The following is a 24,970-nucleotide window of genomic DNA, read 5'->3' as shown; positions in this document are numbered from 1 at the left end:
TGGACTGTCTGTCTGGACCTTGCTGACGTATTAACAGTTCAATTCTCTTTGATATCATCCTTTTTGAAAAAGGACCAGATCAAAGCGTATTATCAAACGGGTTAATGCAAGTCAGCAGGGTCCACACAGATAGTTGGTCCATGGAAGCTAGTGTGGCATAGATTCTCACTCTAGCTTGCTGTGAACTAAATGTTTACATAGACAGACAAACCCAAACTTTATTCAGTGTTCTAAAATTATAATCCAGTTTACTTTTAAATTTTCACTTAAGCAAAATACCTAAAATAAGAAGACTTAACTCCAGTGTTGGCACAAGAACAAATGGATAGAAACTGGCTATCAGTAAGATCAGACTTGAAATTAGACAAAGGTTTCTAACCATCAGAAGAGCGAAATTCTGGAATAGCCTTCTAAAGGGAGTTGTGGAGGGGGGAAACTTAATCTGTTTTAAGACTGAAGGCAGAGGTGAAAGTAAGCCGGTCCAGTCCAGTATGGCATACCGGCAAGAGCTAGTACGGCGTGCCGGAGCGCATTGGCTTCCGCGGCAGGGATTTAAAGGGCTCTGGGCTCCCCGCAGTTGCGGGGAGCGAAGAGCCCTTTAAATCCCGCCTGCAGCTTTGGTGGGTGGCGATCGATCTATCAGGGATTGATTATCGCGTGTAGTGTAGACGCGATAAATCGATACCCAATCGCTCTCTCGTTGACTGCTGAACTCCAGCTCAGCGAGAGGCGGAAGCAAAGTTGACGGGGGAGTGGCGGCTGTCGATCCTGCCCCGCGAGGACACGAAGTAAGTGATTGTAAGTTGATCTAAGATTCGTCAATCTCTCTCTTCTTCCCCCCCCCACCCCCCCCAAGTGTAGACCAGGCCTGAGTTACTGCAGGTAACTTTATCAGCTGTGTGTCTGTCCTGGATTTTGGCCACATGTTCAGGGTATAGCTGATTGTCATATTTGGGTTTGGGAAGGAATTTTTTCCCTGGGTCACATTGAAAGAGACCTTGGGGTTTTTTTTGTTTGTTTGACTTTTTTTTTTGCCTCCCTCTGTAGCTTGGGGCACTAGTCACTTGCTGGTTTGAACTAGAGTAAATGATGGATTCTCTGTAACTTTGAAGTCTTTAAATGAAGATTTTAGGACTTCAGTAACTCATCCAGAATTTATGTCCCTTCTACAGGAGTGGATGGGTGAAGTTCTGTAGCCTGCAATGTGCAGGAAGTCAGGCTGGATGATCATGGTGGTCACTTCTGGCCTCAAATTCTCCGTTTAAAATTAAATTTTGAAAATTTACTGAATTTTTACACCAGTATATTGCCATCAACCAATACTGTTTAATGGTTGTTTGTTCCTTTTCGTTTGCACTGTTCGTAACCTGTTGACAGTATCTTTCTGCTAATGGGTTCCATTCCAGTGCTACATAAATCACCAAAGTAATACAAGGCTGGCTGACTGACTGGCTGTTCTTTATTTTGGGGGACATAACTAGCGTTTAGTGCTATGAATACAGATTTGACAAATAGATATCTCAGACTTCGGTAAAGTGTATTGTAAAGCAAGTTTTATTTATATATTCTGTGTGTAGTAGAAAATATTGAGTTTTAAGAAGGGCCTTCTATAGCTTCAGCACATTCCATTTATATTTAATGAGTTTTAAGGACTCTCTCTCTATTTATATAAAATACACACACACTTTTTCCTTTCTTCCTGACTTGTTCTCCATTTTCTTTAGTCATTCTTATCTCTGTGCAAAATTAATACTACCCTCATTCTATATTTACTAGTCATTGTATTTGATGGTAATCCACAGTACTACCACAGGCACACATGACAAGGTTTCTAAATCTATGGGATGAGTGGCAACAATTTATGAAGTTACTGGCATGTGTTGAGGACCATTTTTTGGTAACTTCAAGCAGTCCTTAAGCAATTGAAGTTTGTAATGCTTTCTGAGACTTCCTGTTTACCTATTCTTATGTATATACACAAGTTCAATTAATCTTATGAACTGCTGTAAATATTGCCCAAACATGATCCTTTGGTAAATGTAATAAATTGCTGTTCCCTGCTCTTGACTCATCACTCAAATAGCAGATATTGTTGGAGGCAATTCTAAGAGCTTCTGGTGATGCTACCTTTGCTACTGCAAAGCAGCAGAATTCTTCATGATCAAGAACTGGATTTGCTGCGTTGTTGGATGAGGACATAGTAGCAGGGACATGTATTAGCACAATCCCATGCTGAATTTTAGTTCTGCATTAATTTTTTTCTCCACATACAACAAGCAGCTTTCTGTGCCCCAAAGAGAAGAACCCGGACAGCATATTCTGTAGGTACTTTTCATTATTACATCAGACATAAATTTGCCAGATGTTTCCTAGAAGACTTGGAAAGACTGTCTCTGCCCCACATGCTACCAATTTAAATTTTAGATAGAGCACAGTGAAAATGAGAAACAGAGGATTGGTCTCTTTCTTGCCCTGTAGAACAGTACACCTCTACCCCAATATTGGTTCTCAGGAGCCAAAAAATCTGTGTTCTAGGTGAGACCGCGTTACATTGGGGTAGGGAGAGGAACCGCTTTTACCGCTCTGCGCCCCAGCTTCTACCCCCCCCATTCACCCCCCCCCCCCAAGCTTGCCACTCCAATCAGCTGTTTGGCCCAGCAAGCCTGGGGGGGGAGGGGAGGGGGAAGTGGAGCGGTGCGCTCAGGGGAGGAGGCGAAGATGAGCTGGAGCGGTTCCTCTGCACCCCCCTGTTACTTGCTGCAGCCCTCCCCGTGCGCTCCCCCCGCTCACCTCCTCCCACAAGTGCGCTGAAGCGCCGCCCCCCCCCCCCCCCCCCCCCCCCGGCTTGGCACGCCAATTAGCTGTTTTGGGCAGCAAGCCTGGGAGGGAGGAGAAGCGGAGCTGAGCGGCGCGTTCGTGGGAGGAGGAGGAGGCAGAGGTGAGCTGGGGCAGGGGGGATGCAGCAAGTAGCGGGGGGCATAGAGGAACCCCTCCCCGCCCCAGCTCACCACCACCTCCTCCTCCCTCAAGCATGCTTCTCCTCCCTCCCAGGCTTGCCGCACAAAACAGCTGATTGGCGCGCCAGGCCGGGGGGGGGGGGAGCTGGAGCGGTTCCTCTGCACCCCCCCGCCCCCTGTTACTTGCTGCGGCGCACTCGTGGGAGGAGGCGGAGTGGCGGTGAGCTGGGGCGGGGGGGGGGGCCTCGGGGGAGGGCCCAGCAAGTAACAGGGCAGTGCACAGGGAATCACTTGCGGTAACACAAATTCAGATATAATGAGGTAAAGCAGCCTCATCCCCCGGAGCACTGCTTTACCGTGTTATATCGGACCACCTTGTATCTGGGTAGAGGTGTACATCTACACCTCTACCCCGATATAACGCGACCCGATATAACACTAATTCAGATATAACACGGTAAAGCAGCGCTCTGAGGGGGGAGGGAGGGAGGAACTGCACGCTCCAGCGGATCAAAGCAAGTTCGATATAACACGGTTTCACCCATAACACGGTAAGATTTTTTGGCTCTTGAGGACAGTATTATATCGGGGTAGAGGTGTACATCTACTTAATTTAGGCATGTACCTTTAGGTTTTATTATTTTAGTGTATTTAAAAAAACCCGAAGTATAACAAATGAAATTGGAAAGTTATCTGTTTGTATCTTGTAGTCAAGAATTCCATGGCAATTGAAAGCACTTTAAACTAGTACCAAACCAGCAGCAGTTGTACGTACTTTAAAATTTACAAATATGGAAATACAGTTGTAAATCAACTTTGAATCTGTTTGACTTGATTTGTAAGTGGAATTGACTATCTTGGTTTAAAACCATCTCTAAGCATGAACTTTCAAGTCACAATTTTCAGGAATCTGACAGCATTTTAAACATCTACAATAGGACCTCAGTTACAAACACCTCGGGAATGGAGGTTGTTCGTAACTCTGAAATGTTCGTAGCTCTGAACAAAAAACATTATAGTTCTTTGAAAAGTTTACAACTAAACATTGATTTAATACACCTTTGAAACTTTACTATGCAGAAGAAAAATGCTGCTTTCCCTTTTCTTTCTTAGTAGTTTGTTTAAAACAGTACTGTACTGTATTTCCTGCACACTGTGTGTGTGCGCTGCTGCCTGATTGCTTACTTTTGGTTCCAAATGAGTTGTGTGATTGACTGGTCAGTTCGTAACTCTGGTAGTCATAACTCTGAGGTTCTACTGTACTTTTTATACTAAGTGAGGAAGGCTCTTAATTATGAAGAGTTTGTGCTTTTCTTAAACATTTCTATGTTTACTTCATAGGGAGACCTCAAAAACAAAGTAGTAATAGAAGAGAAAGAAGCAGCAGCAGCTGCAACAGAAGAGTCAAATCCCAAAGGAATTCCAGACTTCTGGTTTACAATCTTTAGAAATGTAGATATGCTAAGTGAATTAGTACAGGTAAGCTAATTCTATTTGAAAAAGCTAACTTCACCTGCTTTTTTCTCCCAATTACTAGATGAAACTTGAGGAAGATGTGAGTAACCAAGAGCTTGCAGTTCTTGAGAATCCTTTACCTGGTCTTTGTCAAATAAAACACTTGAAGATAGTTTGTGGTTTGCTTGCTTGTTACTAAGTGAAAGTTTTTGATAAATAAGATCTAAGCGGTCTGGAAACTGGTATTGCAATTAGTTCTGCATCCATTAGCGCATATATTCACATTCTACTTTTTGCCACTTTATTTTGTTTAGGTAGTTGTATAATTTAAGGATATCTTGAGCAAGTACTTAAACTGGCTGTATCTGTATTGGACTGGACTTCTATATTTGCTACATTTTGTTGCATTCTGCCCTTATACAATTTATCCTATTAACTTTCTGTTAATATTTTGGAATAATCCCCTAAAACTAGTCATTTTTATACATCTGTCACATCATGCCTCTGCTTAGTAGTGGAAGTAGTAACTGGAGTTTTCATCTTCCAAGAAGTTTAATTTTCAGTCACATGCTACCCCAAGAGATGGCAACTTTAACTTCAAAGATAAGATGACAGATTTCAACAAATGAGAATTTGGCAAATGACAGTTTTAAAGTAATTTCAAAGAACTTGGATCTGAATTTCAAATTTATCACAAACTTGTGATCAAATTATTAGGTTCTACATAGCTCACTGCTCTGAAGTGAGCAAGTTTAGATGAAAATTTTGCTTTTTGAAATTTGAACTGCCTGTTCAAACTTTTTTCCTTTCTGTTTAGGAATATGATGAACCAATCTTAAAACACCTGCAGGATATTAAAGTGAAATTTTCTGAACCTGGACAGCCTATGGTAAGTATTGTCTGAAAATTTTTTTTTTAAATAGTACACAGTAGTGATGGGCAATGGTTCAAAATGTTTTTGATCCCTCCCTGCCTACAACCATCAGTGTGAAAATATGGGGCGTACTGTTCTGACCAAAGATTCCAAGCTTCAGGTTCTTAGCACAGATTTTTAGTTGTTTTTCTAGTCCTTTATTGTCTTGTACTCTAGCCAATCTTTATCATCACCTTCAACTCTATTCTACCTCCTCTTGTTCCCCTTTACTTAGGTTTAAAAGTGAACTAATTTTTTATATTGAAAAATTGAAACAGCTACTTATGCCATATTTAATACTTGGACAAATTAGTGAATGTTAGTCAAAAAGAATCATGTGTACTGTTCATCACATTAGAAAAACTATACCTTCCCCAAATAAAATGGAAATCAATGTGACTTAAGTTCTGTTACTTTAAAACAGTAATGAAAAATATGGTACAGATGCAAAAATACAGAAAGTTTGAACAAAAGATTTCATTTTTAACTGCACTTAGAAACACTTTTTTCCAGATAAATATACCCTTAGTTAATATCAACACAGCAGCTGGGATAAGTGATTCCTAGCTCAAATAGACATACACACACTAGCTAAGCTCATGCTAGTGCCTAAAATAGCTGGGTGGTACAGCAGTTTAGTAGCCTATTTAAGTAGTCCCACTCAACCTCCTGCATTCATACTTGTGTGGTTAGCCTGAGCTGCCACCCATAGCTCCATGGCCACACTGCTATTTGTCATTTCTAGCTCAAGCAGAGCTACCATCCTTAAGTCTACCTGAGCTGGGAATTATACCTCCCAGCTGCTGTTTAGACATACTCTGACTTCACTTTTTTTACAGTTTGTCAAACTTCTAGTGTAATCTTATCTGTGCAAGGAAAAAGCTAAAATACTAGTGGAGTTTATAAATGAGCACACAAAGGGAATCCTTTGGCACTCACCTGCAGAAATTAACTTAAATCAGTTATGTCTGGCTCATCATGATTGAACTTTAAAACATTTAGCTTATCAGGAAGCCAAAGTATTGGCAAGTACACCAGAAAGTATTCATGGACTTCAACTGTAAGGCTACAATTTTTGAGACAGTTTATTATAATAGAAGTCATTGCCTTGACAGTAGGTCATGCCAATCCTCTTTTGAATCAAGCAAAGTGGCCTGCACTGCTTGCCTCAGATATTTGTGGTGGACATCTGCAAGGCAGCAACATTTGCAAAACATAATTGCTTGCATTCAGTTTCCATAAGGAAATCCCATTTTGGTGCCTTAACACCCCATAACTTGTTTTTGTACTTGTTTGGACTCCTGTACTATGGAATCCTTTTTCTTTCAGGGTGTCTCTTACTTAAAGTGGCAAAACATCTGATTTTTTTTTTTTTTTTTTTTTTTTTACTGGTACATTCTTCAGGCTACCTGTGTTATCCTGGAAATTTTGGAGAGGTCTTTGCTCTGTGTGTGTTTTTAAAATACCTATTCAGGCATCGCTGGTTTCGCTATTTGCATTGGCCTAGTTCAGGGGTTCTCAAATTTCATTACACTGCGACCCCCTTCTGACAACAAAAATTACTACGCGACCCCAGAGGAGGGGACCGAAGCCTGAGACCACCCAAGCCCCACCATCCTGGATGGGAGGGGCCAAAGCCCCACCGCCCCAGAGCCAAAGCTGAAGCCCGAGGTCTTCTGCTCCAGGCCGGGGGCCCATAACCTGAGCCTGTCATCCAGGGCTGATGCGCTTTGGCCCCGGGCAGTGGTGCTCAGTCTTCAGCTTTGGCCCCAGGCCCCAACAAGTGTAAGCCAGTCGTGGCGACCCCATTAAAATTAGCTCGCAACCCACTTTGAGGTCCCGACCCACAGTTTGAGAACTGCTGACATAGTTGTTGTCTGTTGTAAAACATTTTTGTGCGATGGGGTGGAGGAGACAACAACCTCCCTCAAGCTTCTTTCCATCCCTCTGAATTTCATTCCTGGAGTATCTTCTTTAGAGAAGGCAAAAGTACTTGCCTTGTAACTGCTTTTTTTAAAAGTATCATTCTGACAAGATTCTTGCTCGTGTCCCTTCAGACCTCTTGCTGATGATGTTGGTTTTTGCACCTTAACCCTGTTTTTAAGACTTTTTTTTTTTTTTTTTTTTTTAAGGGGATGGATAGCAGGGAGGGAGCTTTCTTCTTGCAGAGTTGAAACTGACTACAGTGTTCTAAGGGTAATGGTCAAACTCATGCTAGCTCAGGCTGGCCAGTAGAGGGCCTTGAAAATGCTCCACCTATTATCACTGCTCTTAAATAGAAAAAACCTTAAGAGCTTAGAGCTGGCAGTGTTTTGTTAGGTAGCTGAGACCAGGGGTCCTGTCAGAATATTTTTAGAAAAATCAGATTTACAAGTAATCTTGTTTTCTCTCAGCTATCACAGAGTAAATGTCTCCTTTCTGATTCTTATGCATTAATACATTACTGTGGTTTGAAAATGCTACACTGGGATGTTTGTCCAATAAATTACTCAATTGGGTTTTTAAATCCATGCAAACTGACTGTAGTCTGTAAGTTTTTCCTCAAAAATATTTTAACTTCTACTCACAGCTTCTATTCACACTTTGTTGTGTGACTATTTATATTGAGTGTTGTGACAGTGCAGTTGTTCATGATAAAAGGTATGTGTACACACCAGACTTGCTTCGCTGCAGGACAAGTAGGAAAAAAGATGGAGTTTCCTGAAAGCTTTAATGATTAAAAGAGTTGGAGAATAATTTGACGTAGTATTTCTTCCCAAACTTCCTTCTGTGAGGTGCCCCAGGCTCTGTAAAATAAAACAATAACTCAAACTAATTGAGGGAGTAAAATATAAAGAAAGGAGCAGTAATTGAGGCAGACAATGGTAATAACTTTAGTGAGAGACTTAAAGTGCTCTCAAAGCAGGGAGAATGGTCCAAGATGCATCTCAAGTAAGAGTGAGTTTGTCACAAAGGGGCATACAATACCACATGCACAATGATCTGTTGCCTGCCAACCTAAGATACAACCACAAGATCACAAAGTTGGTGGGTTGTGTTTGAGCACAGAAGCAAACTAGACAACGGTTTAAAGGGTTCTCATATATTTATCCAAATAAAACTTCTTGAAGTGTAGTTCAGAGAATGTTAATAACTATTCTGTTCTGCAGATAATGTCATACTGTCACTCAGCTTAATTTTCTGTGGTTTAAAATAGCTTAAACAAAATTGCAATAACACTTGGTTTTTAGGGCTGGTCAGATTTTACCAAGGGATTTCTTTTCTTGCCTTTTGCACTGTTCGTAACCTGTTGACAGTATCTTCCTGGTAATGGGTTCCATTCCAGTGCTACATTAAATCCAATAATAGAAGACTGACAAACTCAATGTCTCTTCTAGGTTTGGGGACAAACTTCATAAAAAATACACTGAAACGCTTACCCACTTTACAGGAAAACGGCTCTCTGGTCTTTTATAATAGTGACTTTCTGAAAAATGACTCACCAATTTGTAACAGTAACAGCATTGTGTGTAACTTTAGTACTTGGGATTTTTTATTGCAGAAAGTACTCACTGCCTGAGTATGTTATGAATTACCAGATTCTAATAAAACAGTTTCTCTGCTTCAGAGGCATAAGCTGCAAACTAACAAATTAATGGAATTATCTGGAATTTTAGTTTTTGTTTTTGACCAAATGTGACTTTAGCATAGTTGCTGCAGTTCAAAAAAAGCAGTTTTAAAGGAATATAATCAAACCTTGATACTGAGAAGTCATGTTCATACTATAACTTGTTCTGTTCAGTTTATTTTAAATATGTTAGATACATCTTGCCCACAAATTACCTCAATAAATCTTAGTCTTTGGTATTTAGCAAAATTAGTCACATTTTGTAGTGGAGATTGTCTTCCAGTCTTAACTATCAGGATCCTATAGGTGCCATGCTCTCAAGCTACAGTGATTCACTTTCAGAATCACTTCAGTAAGTGGTTTTCTAAACAAACATTGGAGAAGGTTTCAAACTATAAACATGCCAAAGAGCATTTAATATATTGCTCTGAGCTATCATCCTGAAGAGAGATGTAATGATGCCATACAAAATAGTATTGCTCTAACTTCATTCTTATTTTTTTAAATAGAAATGGCTTTTTTAAATGGCTTTCTTTAGTTTTCAGAACAATATTACAGAATTAACTTCTTTTCTGGGGGAGGGAAGGGTGTTGGCATTCCATTGTTGTCTAATTCCATTTCAGATCTGCTTCTAGTTGTACGACACTGCCAGCCCTGCAGATGTTTTCACAAATCAACTATAGAAAAGATTTTGCCAGCCAAATGATGGCCATCAGTTATCCTGTGTAACATGAGTTGCATTCAGTGGGGTTATATAGGTGTTTATTTCAATTTTTTAAAAATTAATTACATTTCTAAATAAAATACAAAAATGTTTTATTTCAAAATGAACAGGTTTTTTTTAAAGATTCCATTCCTTCATTCCCATTTTTTTCAGCCACAACTATTAAATGAATTCAACCTGAATTTGTGGATTGTTTGTGTCCCCCCCCCCCCCCATCGCCAAACAAGGAATTTCCTGGCAAGTTTACTACTTGTCAACACTTTTTTTGCCCAGCTCTAGTCATCACTAGTAACAGATAGTCAAGTTTGACTTTCAGAGCCCAGGTTGAGTTTGTATAAATTCTACAGTGTTTACAAGTCTCCCCCTCACCTTTTTAGTTTTACATACTCAGTAAGATGCAACCCCCTGTTGTTGTTAGAGGATCAAAGTATAACCACCGTAAGTACAAAAATAACTAGTGGAGCTCTGTTCAGTTTCTAGTCCCCCTTTCTATCCTCCCCATGTCTAGCAAGGCTGCTGTATTTCTTCTCTTCCCCCCCCCCCCCCCCCCAGCATCCTTTGTATGTATTAACAACGCTAGCAAATGAACAACTAGCTGGTGCCAGTGGGAGTCTAATTCAGTTATCTGGCTAAAAGGATGATCCTGGAAATGCAGCAGACATGCTAGAGTGTGGAGAGAAAAAAGGACTCTTCAGATCTTCAAAGAACTATACTAGCTTGCTTTTTAAAAGGGAAGCTTATAACTTGATCTGAATGTTGTGACATGGTTGAGGAGGAAAAGCTTCCATGGAAAGTAAACTATCAACTCTTGGGCTTAACCTAGAGCATGGAGCCCGGCCTTCCCAAAAGCACTCTCCCCATCTCCAAAACTGCCAATCTTATAGCCCTTCCCCAGAGCACCTGTGCAAGAGGAGGAATTGCAGAGGTATCTTTAGATAAAGTTTTAAATATATTAGCTCTTCTGAATTACCTGAATGTGAGGAAGAAAGGTTCAGATGCCTTTTTGCTCATGCATAATTAAAAATAAAGTTGTTTAAGTTTCTAAACTGGTGCATGTTTAATTTTGAATTGCATAGCCTTGTACGTTTTGGCTCTAGAAAGCTATGCAAGTTTAAAATTTGTGTTTTGTACAGGAGCTTGCATGTTTCCTATGGAAACTTTGTTATTTATTTTTCAGTAACTTAATGATGAGACAATGCATATTTTTCGGGTAAACATTAAAAATCAGCAATACTTCCACCCTTTAATTTTATTTAAATTATATGTTGACACAGAACACCTAAGAATCTTAAGAAATGCTAAAGTGAAGACTTCCACTAAAAAACATTTGTAGATGCCATGAGGAAGAAAAACTAACTTTAAAGAAGCAATTCAGTTCACTGTTAAGATTCTAAACCATTAACAGAATGTGTAAAGTCACCAGCTCTTGCCAGATGAGCATTGAAGATTGAATCTAGGCCTTGGTAGAGTGTACTCCATTAAATTTAACTTTAAGTCTTCCCATGTGGTGGTGTAATTTAGAATCTTAAACTATTTTTGTAATTTGTTAATTCAATTCTTTAGTCTTGTGTGTGATGTCAAAGATTCAGAAGGACTAGCTGCATTCTTTTGAACTGGCTTCAAACCTAGTTCAGTAAAATAAAATGAAATTGAGTCTCTTTCAAATGCAAACTTAAAATAAAAGCTATAAGAGATTAAGATAATTTGTAAAAGATTCATTAAAACAACTTGACTGACGTAGTTATCCAAGCCTATTTCTGTTAATTATTGTACTTTAAAAAATCATTACTGTAGTCAGTAGATATGTACTTAACACAGGCTCTTTCAATTTCCTCTTACCTGTATTTGTTCAGAATTTGGTCGTCCTACTGGGTGGGTGGGTTGGTTTGTTTGTTAAATCAGGTATAATTTAAAACAATAATGGAACTTTCTTTTAGTCTTTCTCATTAGAGTTCCACTTCGAGCCCAATGACTACTTTACTAATTCAGTCCTGACAAAAACCTACAAGATGAAGTCAGAGCCAGACAAGACTGATCCCTTTTCATTTGAAGGCCCTGAAATAGTTGATTGTGAGGGGTAAGGAAAATCTGTGTTTTAAAAATATTTTTGGAGCTTCTAGTCTGTATTCTCCAGAACTCTATTTTCTTTATCTTGGTAATGGTTGATACTAGGAAAAAGTCTTGTGGATGAAAGCATGAAGCTGGTAGTATAGATGGTGAACTCTAACAGTTTTATTCTGTGCAGATGGAATATAATATGCATTTAAAACTGCCTCTCCAGTTCAAGGGATTAGTAGTGAGGATACAAATCTTTCAAATTCAGTCCAGGTAGGTAGAGGCTAAAAGTTGTTTTGGTTCAAAATTAATGGCTGGTCTCAGTCTAGTCCTTATTGGGCATCTGCCTGCCTCAAAACCCTACCATCACAATTGGCATTAAATTAGCATTCTTGAAGTTCAGCAAAAAAAATTTCAATAGTCACTTGTAGGCCTGGCAGAATTTGATTTTTATATATTTAAAAAAAAATTGGATATTAGTATTTATTTTTAAGCATCTTTTCCTGATTCTTATGAATTTAAATTTTTGGTTGTTGGAAATTATGGGGGGGAATCAGACAATGTGGGGGGCCAGACAATAAGTTAACGACAGTATATGCTGAGGTTCAAAAAGTTAAAACTTTATAACCATTAATGCAAAAATTAACATCAGTGTCAAAATACACAAATTAAAAATCCTTAAGTCCAACTCTGAGTTCTCAAGCAGCATTTTCTTTCTTTGGCTATCTGTAAATTTGTTATCATTGACAATATTTTTTTTTTTTTTTGTCGGTTTGTGTGCGTGGCAAAATTGACATTTACCAATAAAAATGTAATCCGTCCAAACCTAGTCATGTATATGAGCTATCCTCGGAGTCTTCTTTGAGATGGTCCCTGGAAGATTGAGGTATGTTGACAAGTGTGCTGAAACCAAGGCACCCTGCCAATGTGCCTCAAGTGTTCAGAATATTGCAAGCAAACATTGTATTTGGAAACAGTTGATGAAGGGTTCCCTGGTGAAAATTAAGAGAAAGTAGGAGGGACACTTTATGCCAGTGGTTAGGGCATCTACATGGGAGGTGGAAGATCCAGGGTCCAGGCCCCTGGCTCCAACTACTCTTTCATTATTTATTCAGAGTGCAACATCTTCAACAGGAAGCTGTGTCATATCAGAATATCTCGTAGCTCAATGGCTAGAGCACTCTCGTGAGAGGTGGGAGACCCCTCTTTTCAGATCCTTTTTCCCACTCTGGTAGAAAGTGGGGAATTGAAGTGGGTCTCTCACATCCCAGGTGAGTGCTCTTATCTGCTAACCTAAAAGTTATAAGGGGGCACCACTCCCTCCTCGTCATCCTGCAGCTGGATTTTGAATGGGGCCCAATCTGGTAGGTGACATCTGAACTTGCCTACTGGATCAGGCCCTACACATGACTTAAGCAACTGAACACCTGTCTTCCCCTGTCTGTGAATCATTCTGGGACTTAGGTGGGAGACGGGTGTCTGGATACCTAAAGGAAGACAGCAGCATGCATGCTCACAGGCAGGAATACATGCAGTAGGGAACTTTTGACTCTGAAAAACATAGGCACTGAATCAGCTTAGGTGCCTACAGGATTTGATGGCAGTTTTGTGGATCTCAGTGGAGCCAAAACTGGAACTTGGTGGGAGACTAGGTGTCTAAGGCTATGTCTACACTACCTAGGGATCAGTGCTGCTGTGATCAATGCACTGGGGGTTAACTTAGTGGGTCTAGTGAAGACCTGCTAAATCGACGGCAGAGCACTCTCCAGTCGACTCCAGTACTCCACTGGGAACGAAGGGGAGTGTAAGGTAAGTCGACAGGAGAGCGTCTCCAATCGACCCAGTGCAGTGTAGACACCACAGTAGAACAGCGCTTCCTTAGATCTCGTCCCCTAACGCCCCTACTCTACTTGCGCTACATTGATGACATCTTCATCATCTGGACCCATGGAAAAGAAGCCCTTGAGGAATTCCACCGTGATTTCAATAATTTCCATCCCACCATCAACCTCAGCCTAGATCAGTCCACACAAGCGGTCCATTTCCTGGACAATACTGTGCTAATAAGCGATGGTCACATAAATACCACCCTATACCGGAAACTACTGACCACTACACTTACCTACATGCCTCCAGCTTCCATCCAGGGCACACCACACGATCCATTGTCTACAGTCAAGCTCTAAGGTATAACCGCATTTGCTCCAATCCCTCAGATAGAGACAAGCACCTACAAGATCTCTATCAAGCATTCTTAAAACTACAATATCCACCTGCTGAAGTGAAAAAACAGATTGACAGAGCCAGATGAGTACCCAGAAGTCACCTCCTACAAGACAGGCCCAACAAAGAAAATAACAGAACACCACTAGCTGTCACCTTCAGCCCCCAACTAAAACCTCTCTAGCGCATCATCAGAGATCTACAACCTATCCTGAAAGATGATCCTTTACTCTCACAGATCTTGGGAGACAGACCTGTCCTCGCTTACAGACAACCCCCCAACCTGAAGCAAATACTCACCAGCAACCACACATCACTGAACAAAAACACTGACCCAGGAACCTATCCTTGTAACAAAGCCCGATGCCAACTCTGTCCACATATCTATTCAAGTGACATCATCATAGGACCTAATCACATCAGCCATACCATCAGGGGCTCGTTCACCTGCACATCTACCAATGTGATATATGCCATCATGTGCCAGCAATGCCCCTCTGCCATGTACATTGGCCAAACCGGACAGTCTCTACGCAAAAGAATTAATGGACACAAATCTGACATCAGGAATCATAATACTCAAAAACCAGTGGGAGAACACTTTAACCTGTTTGGCCATTCAATGACAGACCTGCGGGTGGCTATCTTACAACAGAAAAACTTCAAAAACAGACTCCAACGAGAGACTGCTGAGCTGGAATTGATATGCAAACTAGATACAATCAACTCAGGATTGAATAAGGACTGGGAATGGCTGAGCCATTACAAACATTGAATCTATCTCCCCTTGTAAGTATTCTCACACTTCTTATCAAACTGTCTGTACTGGGCTATCTTGAGTAACACTTCAAAAGTTTTTTTTTCTCTTACTTAATTGGCCTCTCAGAGTTGGTAAGACAACTCCCACCTGTTCATGCTTTGTGTGTGTGTGTGTGTATATGTTCCACTCTATATGTATCTGAAGAAGTGGGCTGTAGCCCACGAAAGCTTATGCTCAAATTTTAAGTCTCTAAGGTGCCACAAGTACTCCTGTTCTCTAAGCTACATCGACTCTTACTACTCCAGCTACGAGAATAACGTAGCTGAACTTAAGTTGACTTACCACGGTAGTGTAGACCTAGCAAAAGTCAGGGGTTTAGGTGCTTAAGTACATTCATGGATCCCATGCTTAGTTACTGGGATCAGTAGAGCAAGAAATCAATTGTTCATTGACCCCATCCATGTAATAGCTAATTATCAAATTGTTCTGAGACATCATCTGTGGAACAAGATGTTTTTGGCCACTGAACTGTTGGTTGAGTGTGTCAAGCAGCCTCCTCTAATGAAGGGTTTGTTTCAGGTAGGACAGAACTTTTTACGCTGCAGCTCATTCAGTGGCACCAGTAGTAATGACTAAACTTTGTCTAGATATAGTCTCTCAGTTGAGGCGCAGTGAGAACCAAGTCAGGTGACATTCTGGCAGCAAGGACCTGAACAGCAAGCAGTTTCTTGTTTAGCATATGTTGGGTTCAATTCTTTGGTCGTTTAGTCCAAGCTGTGCTCTGCACACGACTAGGCAGGGGACTGTAAAGATGGCTGTCTCTCCTTCACAGTTCCCTGATTCTTAGGGTATTGGGACTACTCTGATCCCTGGTATTAGCAGATATTGAACTGTCTTTTAATTTATGCTTGGCTGCCTGCAGCTCAAAGAGGATGTGCCAGGAGCATAGTGACACTGGCCATGTCCCCACTTCCCCACCTAGGGATTCCCTGACAAAAAGGAAATCTTACCTGGCCAGATGCAGAAAGTTTATAGCCTCTTTTCATTGACAGAATTGTGCAAAAGGGTGTTAACAGATCATTTGGCTCCTGCATTTAAGAAAATATTGGTTTGTACATTAAACATTAGTCCTTGTAACTACAACATTAATAAGTTCAATATGTTCAAAATAGGTTTAGCATTTTGTAAAGCAGTCTCAATTATCTAGAACTGCAAACAATCTGCCTTGATTTTTTTTATTGCACTAAATGCCTTGTTTCCTCTCCTCCCCCCAAATGTCTCTTTGCATTAAAGCCTTTATTCCTTGTGCTGTCTTTAGGTGTACTATTGAATGGAAGAAAGGAAAAAATGTTACAGTTAAAACAATCAAGAAGAAGCAGAAACACAAGGGTCGAGGCACAGTTCGAACAATTACCAAACAAGTACCCAATGACTCTTTTTTTAACTTCTTCAGCCCCATAAAAGGTAAGCTTGTTTGAGCAGCAAAAAATATCTGGATTTTTGCATAGTTACCCAAACTCTGTTTTTATAAAAGTAGTTTCTTCACCTTGGCTATAGTTAGGCTGTTATCTGTAACTCTGCTTTTATGATGTGACTGTTGTAACATACAAACATCTTCAAATGAGTGGCTAAATCATTCCTAAGCAGTGGGATCTATATTGGGAGAGTTTTAGAGTACTGAAACAGATGGGGTGTTATCACTCTACTTTTGACAGTATAAATATCTGGAGTCTGAAACAAGTGCTGCTTATCAGCCCGAAAAAGCGGTTATTTGCTAATAACTAAACTCAGATTTTGCCTTGACTATAACTGTTAAATGAGTTACTCTAGCTATAATCAGCTAATTCTACAGGGAACTATTAGCTGAAGAAGAACAGTATAGACAGGACTCCTTTTGTTAGCATATTGTGGCTGGCCCATGTTTTTAATATTGCTAGTTTAAGGATATTTTACTTTTTACCACAAGGTGGCTCCATACTTCTATTCTAGATGTAATGTGTGAAGATTTCACATCCAGTCTCAGTTGGTTCAATAGACTGATCTTGCTTATTAAGCCTTCAGGGTAAACAGGATGTAACGACTGTAATTATGTTAGGGTTTGCTATAGTGCCTATCACTATATCCAAGTGCTAAACTGACCAAATTAAGCAAAATTGCTAATGGACTTCAAGAGGCCTTGTGCTCTTTCCCTTTTCTGGTTAAGCACTGTTTGCACCAGGGGGGTTTCTGCAGTTATGTTTATCTGCCGTTATGTTTATCTGCCATAGAGAAAATACATACCTGTGATTGCAATATCTTTAAAGAATTTTAGTGTAATATGTTATGTTCGTTCCTTGTTGGTCTCTAGTTGATATTTTAGAACACCTATTTGTAGACCTTGAAACCTCTGTAGTAATAGGAGTAATAATAATACCTTACTCTTATATGGGGCTTTTCATCAGTGTATCACATTATGTAGGATGTAAATAGAAATGCCACCAAAAATTGTATTTTCATATAAACATCCATTTTCTGCAAACAAGACAATCACAAGTTGCCTGAGTTGTAGCTGGATTTGGGATGTTGGGGATATAAATATAGTGGGCTAGATTCTTTGGCATGCCAGAGCTCCATAATCTGGAAAGTGGTGCAGATTTAGCATTATGTTACTTTTCTACTTTGATCCTGTGGGTATCCAAAGACCACATTGGCTTCTGTTGCAATTTAGAGAAGCCACAGAGGTGCTAAACTTATGCTGGCTGGAATGGTGCTTTGGAGACCATTTTGTTGACCCCAGGGTTGCTGGAACACACTTCAGCTACGTCACCACATGTCCCAAACTTGCCTCTGGAGCAGGACCAACTGGTGTAGAGCTAACTGGCTTTATCTCTAGGGGATTTCCCTATGATAGGAGTATTCCCAGTGGCTCATTTAGGATAACTTAAGTTTCACTTGTGCTATCATGATTCAAAGAGAATTTAGCTTGGGGTGCAGGTTTGGCCACTACATACTGTTATATGTCATTCAAGATGGTTTGAACTGTGTTAGCATAGAGAAATTCCTTCTGCAAGTTATACCAGTGTGTATTCTGTCTGTCTGGAGTAAATATGTGACTTCTTCAAATGCTTCCCAAATCTTGGTGCTGGCAAACTGATACTGATGAGCTGTAAGGTCAAAGAAAATGGCACACATTTTGCTTAGTACAGTGTATAGATAATTCTCACATACATTCTCCTAATGCCGCAGACTGCTTAAGTTGGAAGGTATAAAAAAAGTAGACTTTTTAATATTATAAACTATACTTAACTAGATTGTAAACAGGAATCCAACCATCTGAGATTGGTCTCCGATGGCAACCTCCAACCTTCTCTTTAAATATGTGAGTTTGAGAAGTGTTTCATCATGTGAACTTCATAGATGATGCACTGATCAAAATGGTCATAGCTTTTTTTTTTTTTTTTTTTTTTTTTTTTTTGGTAGATGTGACTGCTTTTGTAAACTGTCTGGTTAACCCCCTTGGAAACACCAGCACATGTTGTATAGTTTCTGCAAGCCTTTCATAATTAGGGTTGGATTGGCTTTTTGTCAGTACATATGGATTTCATAGTAAACACACAAACTGATGAAAATGTTTATTTCCACTGATGATTGAAATTTACAAATAGACAAAGTAAAAAAAAAAAATGCTTTAACTTCTTAGCATTTGATTTTAAGGATATTTAATATATATTTTCCTATGTGATGTTGATCCCTGTAATTTTGTGCCACTGAAAATCTAAATCAATACAATTTGGGGAGGAGGAGCTTAAAAATAAAAACCTTCAATTATACAAAGAAAATTAAACTTGAATCCTGTCAAGCCTATTCATAATACATAGTTCATATTTGGAGTAGAAAATACTTGCACACGGATTGTGTGTAAATATATTAGGGCTGTCAATTTAATTGCAGTTAACTCACGCAATTAACTCAAAAAACTAATCATGATTTAAAAAAATCAATTAATCAGTTTTAATCTCTCTGTTAAACAATAGAATACAAATTGAAATTAAATATTTTTGGATGTTTTTCTACATTTTCAAATACATTGATTTCCATTACAAGACAGAATACAAAGTTGTACAGTGCTCGCTTTATATTTTTTACACATTTGCACTGTAAAATGATAAAGAAATATTATTTTTCAATTCACCTCATACAAGTACTGTAGTGCAGTCTTTGTTGTGAAAGTGCAACTTACAAATGTGGATTTTTGTTTTGTTACATAACTGCACTCAAAAACAAAACAATGTAAAACTTTAGAGCCTACAAGTCCACTCAGTCCTACTTCTTATTCAGCTAGTTGCTAAGACAAATAAGTTTGTTTACATTTACGGGAGATAATGCTGCCTGCTTCTTGTTTACAATGTCACCTGAAAGTGAGAACAGGCGTTTGCATGGCACTGTTGTAGCTGGCATCGCAAGATATTTACGTGCCAGATGCTCTAAAGATTCATATGGCCCTTCATGCTTTAACCACCATTCCAAGGGACATGCATTCATGCTGATGACTGGTTCTGCTCGATAACGAACCAAAGCTGTGCAGACCAACGTATGTTCACTTTAATCATCTGAGTCCGATCCCACCAGCAGAAGGTTGATTTTCTTTTTTGGTGGTTCATGTTCTCTGGTTTCCACATCGGAGTGTTGCTCTTTTAAGACTTCTGAAAACATGCTCCACACGTTGTCCCTCTCAGATTTTGGAAGGCACTTCAGATTTTTAAACCTTGGGTCGAGTGCTGTAGTAATCTTTAGAAATATCACATTGGTCCCACCTTTTGTATTTTGTCAAATCTGCTGTGAAAATGGTCTTAAAACAAATAACATGTGCTGGGTCATCTGAGACTGCTATAACATGAAATATATGGCAGAATGCGGGTAAAACAGAACAGGAGACATACTATTCTCCCCCAAGGAGTTCAGTCAAAATTTAATTAACACATTTTTTAATGAGCATCATCACCATGGAAGCAGGGTGCAGAGCTAAAAGGGGGATGGCTGAGTGGGGGCACAGACACATGGATATGAGGGGAGGGGGATGGCTGAGTGGGGGCACAGACACATGGGGATAAGAGCAGATGTGCCTGACTGAATGGGAGAGACTCTAGAGGTCAGCCAGGGTCTGCATTGGGGATGCTCCCTAACAATCCTTCCTGCCCCTCCTCCCCCCCAAACCTATTCCATACTTTTCCCACCCATCCCCAACAACCCTTCAACCCAGGCTCCTTCCCAGCAATTACTTCCCTCTTCCTCAGCTCCTCCGTTACCCCTGACTCCCCCAAGCCTTTGCACTGCTTCTGAGGGGTGCAGGAAATACCCTTCTGTACTGAAGTTTTAAATTATTAAATTATTCTATATTAATATGCCTAGTAAGGAATCTATTTGTCAAAAAACATTTCCTGAAGCTTTTTTGTTGTCTGTATTGTTACAGACATAGTTGCTGACAGGTATTTTGAAATAAATTACCAAAATAATTGAAACTGTTATGATGATATTGTGGTGTTTTGACAAAATATGCAGAATTGTAAAATGTGTGCAGAATTTTTCATTTTTTGGTGCAGAATTCCCCCAGGAGTACAGCCTGCTGTGCACTCCATAACGTTTGTGAGGCTATGGGTGAAAAATTTCCTCTGGTGTGTAGCATGGAGGTGGATCGCCTGACAGCTGATTTTGAGCAGCCAGAAACCAGGGCTGTTAGAGGGGCACAATTGGAGGCTATTCAAATCAGGGAGGCTTTGAGGCACCATTTTGACAAAGAGCTCCAATATTGTCTTTCTGTACAGCACTCTGCCATATTTTAACTTGCTGCCTTGCATGAAAATTTTGATAATTCCTAACCATGATTTGTACAAAGCAAATGAACAGATTGCCACTGTGTATTTCCATCAGCAACCACCATGTGTAGGAGACAAATAAAGATTGGTTATCTTTCAGAGTGTTTTTATTAAATTCCAATTAACGACACACACAAAAGGCTTGGTGGGAAGGGAAAAACAAATGAAGGGCAGTATAGGCTTTTATGGTTGTGTGTAGTTGCTATAAGTTGAGAAGCTGTCCAAAAGGGTGGAGTGAACGGGATACTGAGACAGGTCGGGAAGTTGCAAGGAATATGTGTGAGGAGTTGGGGAGGGCATGGAAAGTAGTTCTCTATCAGCTGCAGGGGAGGGCTGAGCAAACATGAATTCTGCCTGCAGTGTAATTAAAGACTTCAACATCTCCATTTTCTCCTCCATAAATTTTATCATCTGCTCCTGGCCCATTAAAATTCACTTCTGGCTCTCCTTTCTGTCCTGCCTGGCTATTTTATAATTTTCTTTTAAAGTCTCTCTCCACGCTCTGCGTTCTTGTTTTTCGGCTTGTGAGGATTGGAGCACCTCTCAAAACATGTCCTCCTTGCTCCTCCTTTGTTGCTTCCTTATCTGTCCGCAAAGCAGGAGAGTTTAGTCGGCGGGATGGAGCATTGTAGTGTGTACACCTCCACTATTTTGTCAACAAAAGTAGACTTTCGTTGACAAAGCTCTGTAGTATAGGCAAGGTCTTAGACTGAAACTGAATTGTTTTCCTTTCAGTAATGCTAACAGGGCCTAGCACTTGCAGGCTTTACAATTCTAATGTAACAAACACTAATCCACACAATACTTGTATAAATAGAAAACTTCTCATAGAACATCCTGCAAGCTTGAACAACCAGATGGACTGGGTTTTTCAGTGTTACATGAATTTTTTTCCTCTTTCTATTTGTAGTGTCTGGGGATGGAGAGTCATTGGTAAGTCTCACTTCAACAAGATTTGAAATCTCTTTACTATATTTTTGTCCTAAAGCTCCCCTTCCTAGGCTTTACTCAAATGCATACATCAGTGATCACACACATTTCTCCATTAGTCTGACTTTTGCCTAATAAGAAATCTGAGCTACAGCTTGATTTTAAAATAACATACTTTCATCATTGGCCCCAGCACTTTCCCCAATTTCCCATTTCTTCCACTTCTGACTCTTCCACTTCATCCCCAGTATCTCTGTATTACACCAGCCCTTCTTGGTAAGAGATCAGGTTGGCCACAGGATATCACAGAACCATGATGAACAGCATTATATCTGCACAGTGTTGCATTTCCAGTAGTAATTCTCTAAAATCCGATTGACTTGCTTTACAGGATGAAGATTCAGAGTTTACTTTAGCTACAGACTTTGAAATTGGGCACTTCTTCCGTGAAAGGATAGTCCCTCGTGCTGTGCTTTATTTCACTGGGGAAGCAATAGAGGATGATGATAACGTATGTATATTGCTCACCTATCTTGTATGTCTTTCTCTACATAAAAGCTGCCTATTATTCTTGTGACTGAAATAGTAAATACCATTACTTTCTCAAGTGAAATAAATGAAAAAGCAGAACTGGTTTTTCTTTGCATGGGAATAAATTACTTATCAGAATACACTGAGATAACGTGCTGAATAGGGTCACATTGCACTTTTTTTTTTAACCTTCCATTGACTGCCTAGGACTTCTGAAATCAGGTAGAGAGGGTTCTTTTGGACAAGGCAACAACCACTGTATCTTTATTATTGTAGCCCACAGAACTGAACCTGGCCATGACTGTGCTTGCTGAGCTGTAGCTGCACATTTGATTGGACGTCTGAAGCAATATAGCATCTAGAATTTGGTTTCCTTGAGTGGGCAACTTCACACATTTTTTTTGGAGGAAACAGGAGATGCAGCATTTAAAACACTAGCTCGAAGCAGAAGAGAAGGCTTCTGGACTAAGGAAGGATTGGCCTTTTTCTTTAAAGATGTGTGTATTTCTAAACTATATTGCCTTTACCAGTTTGGTAGGCAAATAATTTTAAATACCGCTTTGAAATGAGAAATTGTTTTGTAGTATCTTGTCTTCAAACAAAGCCAAATTAAAAAACAATGTAAAATCACTTATGCTGAGTACCCTGATGAATGCAGCAGATAAGAACACCAGTATACTGCTTAAACTTGCACTAGTATAAATATACTAGTCATAAGATGGTAATAGCATCCTTTATTTGTAAATTTCTTGCTCTTAAGTTTCTCCTTAATGCTGCTTGAATGTTCAGTTTGTTAAAAAATATACATTATCCAAGAAGCATATTCATTATTTGTATTTATTCCCTGAGTTCAATTTGTAAATTAAAAGTAGGGCTTGTGGCTCCTCCTTTACTTAAACTTGTATTCTGTCTATATAATTTCTAATGATTATACCCCAGTCACTGTCTTGCTAGCTGAGGCAAGTTGTGATTGAAACTGCACATCTGACTAGTAGACACATGTCTGAAAAGCTATATTCCAGGTTTTGGTGTCGCCCTTTTTCCTGATACAAGATTAAATGGCAGTTGTCATGGAGGCAGCATTGTGTAGAGGCTACAGTGAGTGGGAGAACGGGATAAACTGGGAGTTGGGAGACATTGATTATAGACTTCGGATGTCGTCACCAATTCTGTGTAGGACTTTAAGCAAATAACTTAGTTCTGTGTTTCTCCATCCACACCTGTAAAATGGGGTTAGTGCTTTAGAAGGTAAATTAAGCGTTTTGAGATTATTTGAAGGGTACTTGCATTTGCTAATTGCAATAAAACATTCTGCAAACGTAAACATTTTATTTTTGTTTTAGTTTGAAGAAGGAGAGGAAGGAGAAGAGGAGGTGAGATGTCTATTGTGTCGATTGTAGATCACTAATCCATATTCTCCTTTCTGAAATAGAAATATCTAGCCCCATATAGGACAAACAGGGATGTGTGTATTTCATGGTGCCATGTTCATACTCCTCTACAAAAGTCATTATAGCTTAACGTTAAGCAGCTGTAAAATCTATACAGATTCTAATTTTTGCTGTATGTATATTCCATAAAAGCATGCATTCCAATTATGTCTAGTATCTCAGCTGCATTATCAAAATATAGTTGCAACTTTTTAATATTTGACAAAGGAGTAATTGATTGTCACGTCCATTTTTTTTAACCATGACTTAATGTTGAAATTGTTTTGTGGGCAGATGTGAAGATTGCATTGCACTGAAAAATCTTTTGTGTACCTGTTTACCAAGTTAAACCTTGGGCTGTAAGGAAGGCTAATGGGAAACTCAATTCTAGTTACACGCTGGGGGGATACACTGGACAAGACTTGTGAACTGTCTGTTTTAACTGTTCTAGGGATGAGGCTTGGTCGTCTCGGAAATTAAATACATCCTTTAATTAAGAATTGTTATAATGAGTTTAATTGGGTTCACAGGCAGTTTTGTATTATGGCAACCACTGTAATCAATTTTTTTCCAGTGTTACTAGAGCACAAACATAGTGATGATAGGCTCTATACAAAATCTCTGCGCTAAAATGAATATAAAAGCAACATTGGGGACAAATCAGTGCCTTTGACAGATATTAACTATTTGCTTTTTGTCCCTTTCACTATGATGTGCTTGAGAATCTTTTTTTCATAAAGATGCCATGGTAGTATGACCTAATAAAGTACTGGAATGCAGTACATCACCAATTCTTAGACTGGTGGCCTCCTTTGACCTAGCAGATCACATCATGCTGCCTCCTTTTCCCCTGCTTCCCCAGGAGTCCCAGTTTTTTTTGCAGCGAAAAGCTTTAACTCTTGTAAAAGCAGATGAGAAAGAGCTAGCCCAGGGGTAGGCAACCTATGGCACGTGTGCCGAAGGCGGCACGCGAGCTGATTTTCAGTGGCACTCACATTGCCCAGGTCCTGGCCACCAGTCCAGGGGGCTCTGCATTTTAATTTAATTTTAAATGAAGCTTCTTAAAAATGTTAAAAACCTTATTTACTTTACATACAACAATAGTTCAGTTATATATTATTCTCGGCTCTCTATGAGCTGAGGGGTGAAAATAATATCTAGACTTATAGAAAGAGACCTTCTTAAAAACGTTAAAATGTATTACCGGCACGCCAAACCTTAAATTGGAGTGAATAAATGAAGACTCGGCACACTACCACTTCTGAAAGGTTGCCTACCCCTGAGCTAGCCTATCTGCCTCCATTGAGATACTACAACTTGAGGTAAGACATGTGCAAGAGGAAGAACAGAAAGGATCCAGGTGTAGTGAAGAAGCATGTGCATGGGGCACATGACTATTCAAAGAAACAGATGAGATAAGGGTTGAAATGGAGGAACAAAATCAGACAGATCCACTAGCTGTTTTTTTTTTCAGAAGTACAAAACTCAGAATTGTGTTGCACTTTAAAAAAAAAAAAAAAAAAAATTCTGGGC

The 24,970-nt window shown here is 39.7% G+C and overlaps 1 protein-coding gene and 2 non-coding genes across 5 annotated transcripts in view; all 3 read left to right on the top strand.

Moving 5' to 3' along the window:
* The window catches only part of NAP1L4 (nucleosome assembly protein 1 like 4), a 64,180-nt gene that overhangs the window by 28,925 nt on the left and 10,285 nt on the right, over positions 1 to 24,970 (top strand). For all 3 annotated transcript variants that reach the window (XM_054025407.1, XM_054025409.1, XM_054025408.1), the window contains exons 7-13: positions 4,299 to 4,436; positions 5,230 to 5,301; positions 11,594 to 11,733; positions 16,013 to 16,158; positions 21,457 to 21,479; positions 21,868 to 21,987; positions 23,351 to 23,380. In XM_054025407.1, coding sequence (XP_053881382.1) covers positions 4,299 to 4,436; positions 5,230 to 5,301; positions 11,594 to 11,733; positions 16,013 to 16,158; positions 21,457 to 21,479; positions 21,868 to 21,987; positions 23,351 to 23,380 — 669 coding nt within the window. The remainder of the gene's footprint in view (positions 1 to 4,298; positions 4,437 to 5,229; positions 5,302 to 11,593; positions 11,734 to 16,012; positions 16,159 to 21,456; positions 21,480 to 21,867; positions 21,988 to 23,350; positions 23,381 to 24,970) is intronic.
* Positions 1,352 to 1,477, top strand: LOC128837537 (small nucleolar RNA SNORA54). Its single transcript, XR_008444975.1, has one exon. It is a non-coding gene; the product is annotated as a small nucleolar RNA SNORA54 (small nucleolar RNA).
* LOC128837536 (small nucleolar RNA SNORA54) lies at positions 8,596 to 8,716 on the top strand. The gene has a single exon (XR_008444974.1). It is a non-coding gene; the product is annotated as a small nucleolar RNA SNORA54 (small nucleolar RNA).

The sequence above is a fragment of the Malaclemys terrapin genome, chromosome 4 (genome assembly GCF_027887155.1).
Source record: "Malaclemys terrapin pileata isolate rMalTer1 chromosome 4, rMalTer1.hap1, whole genome shotgun sequence".
Lineage (NCBI taxonomy): Eukaryota > Metazoa > Chordata > Testudines > Emydidae > Malaclemys > Malaclemys terrapin.
Note: the sequence above shows the minus strand (reverse complement) of the source record. Positions and strands in the feature narration are given on the sequence as shown.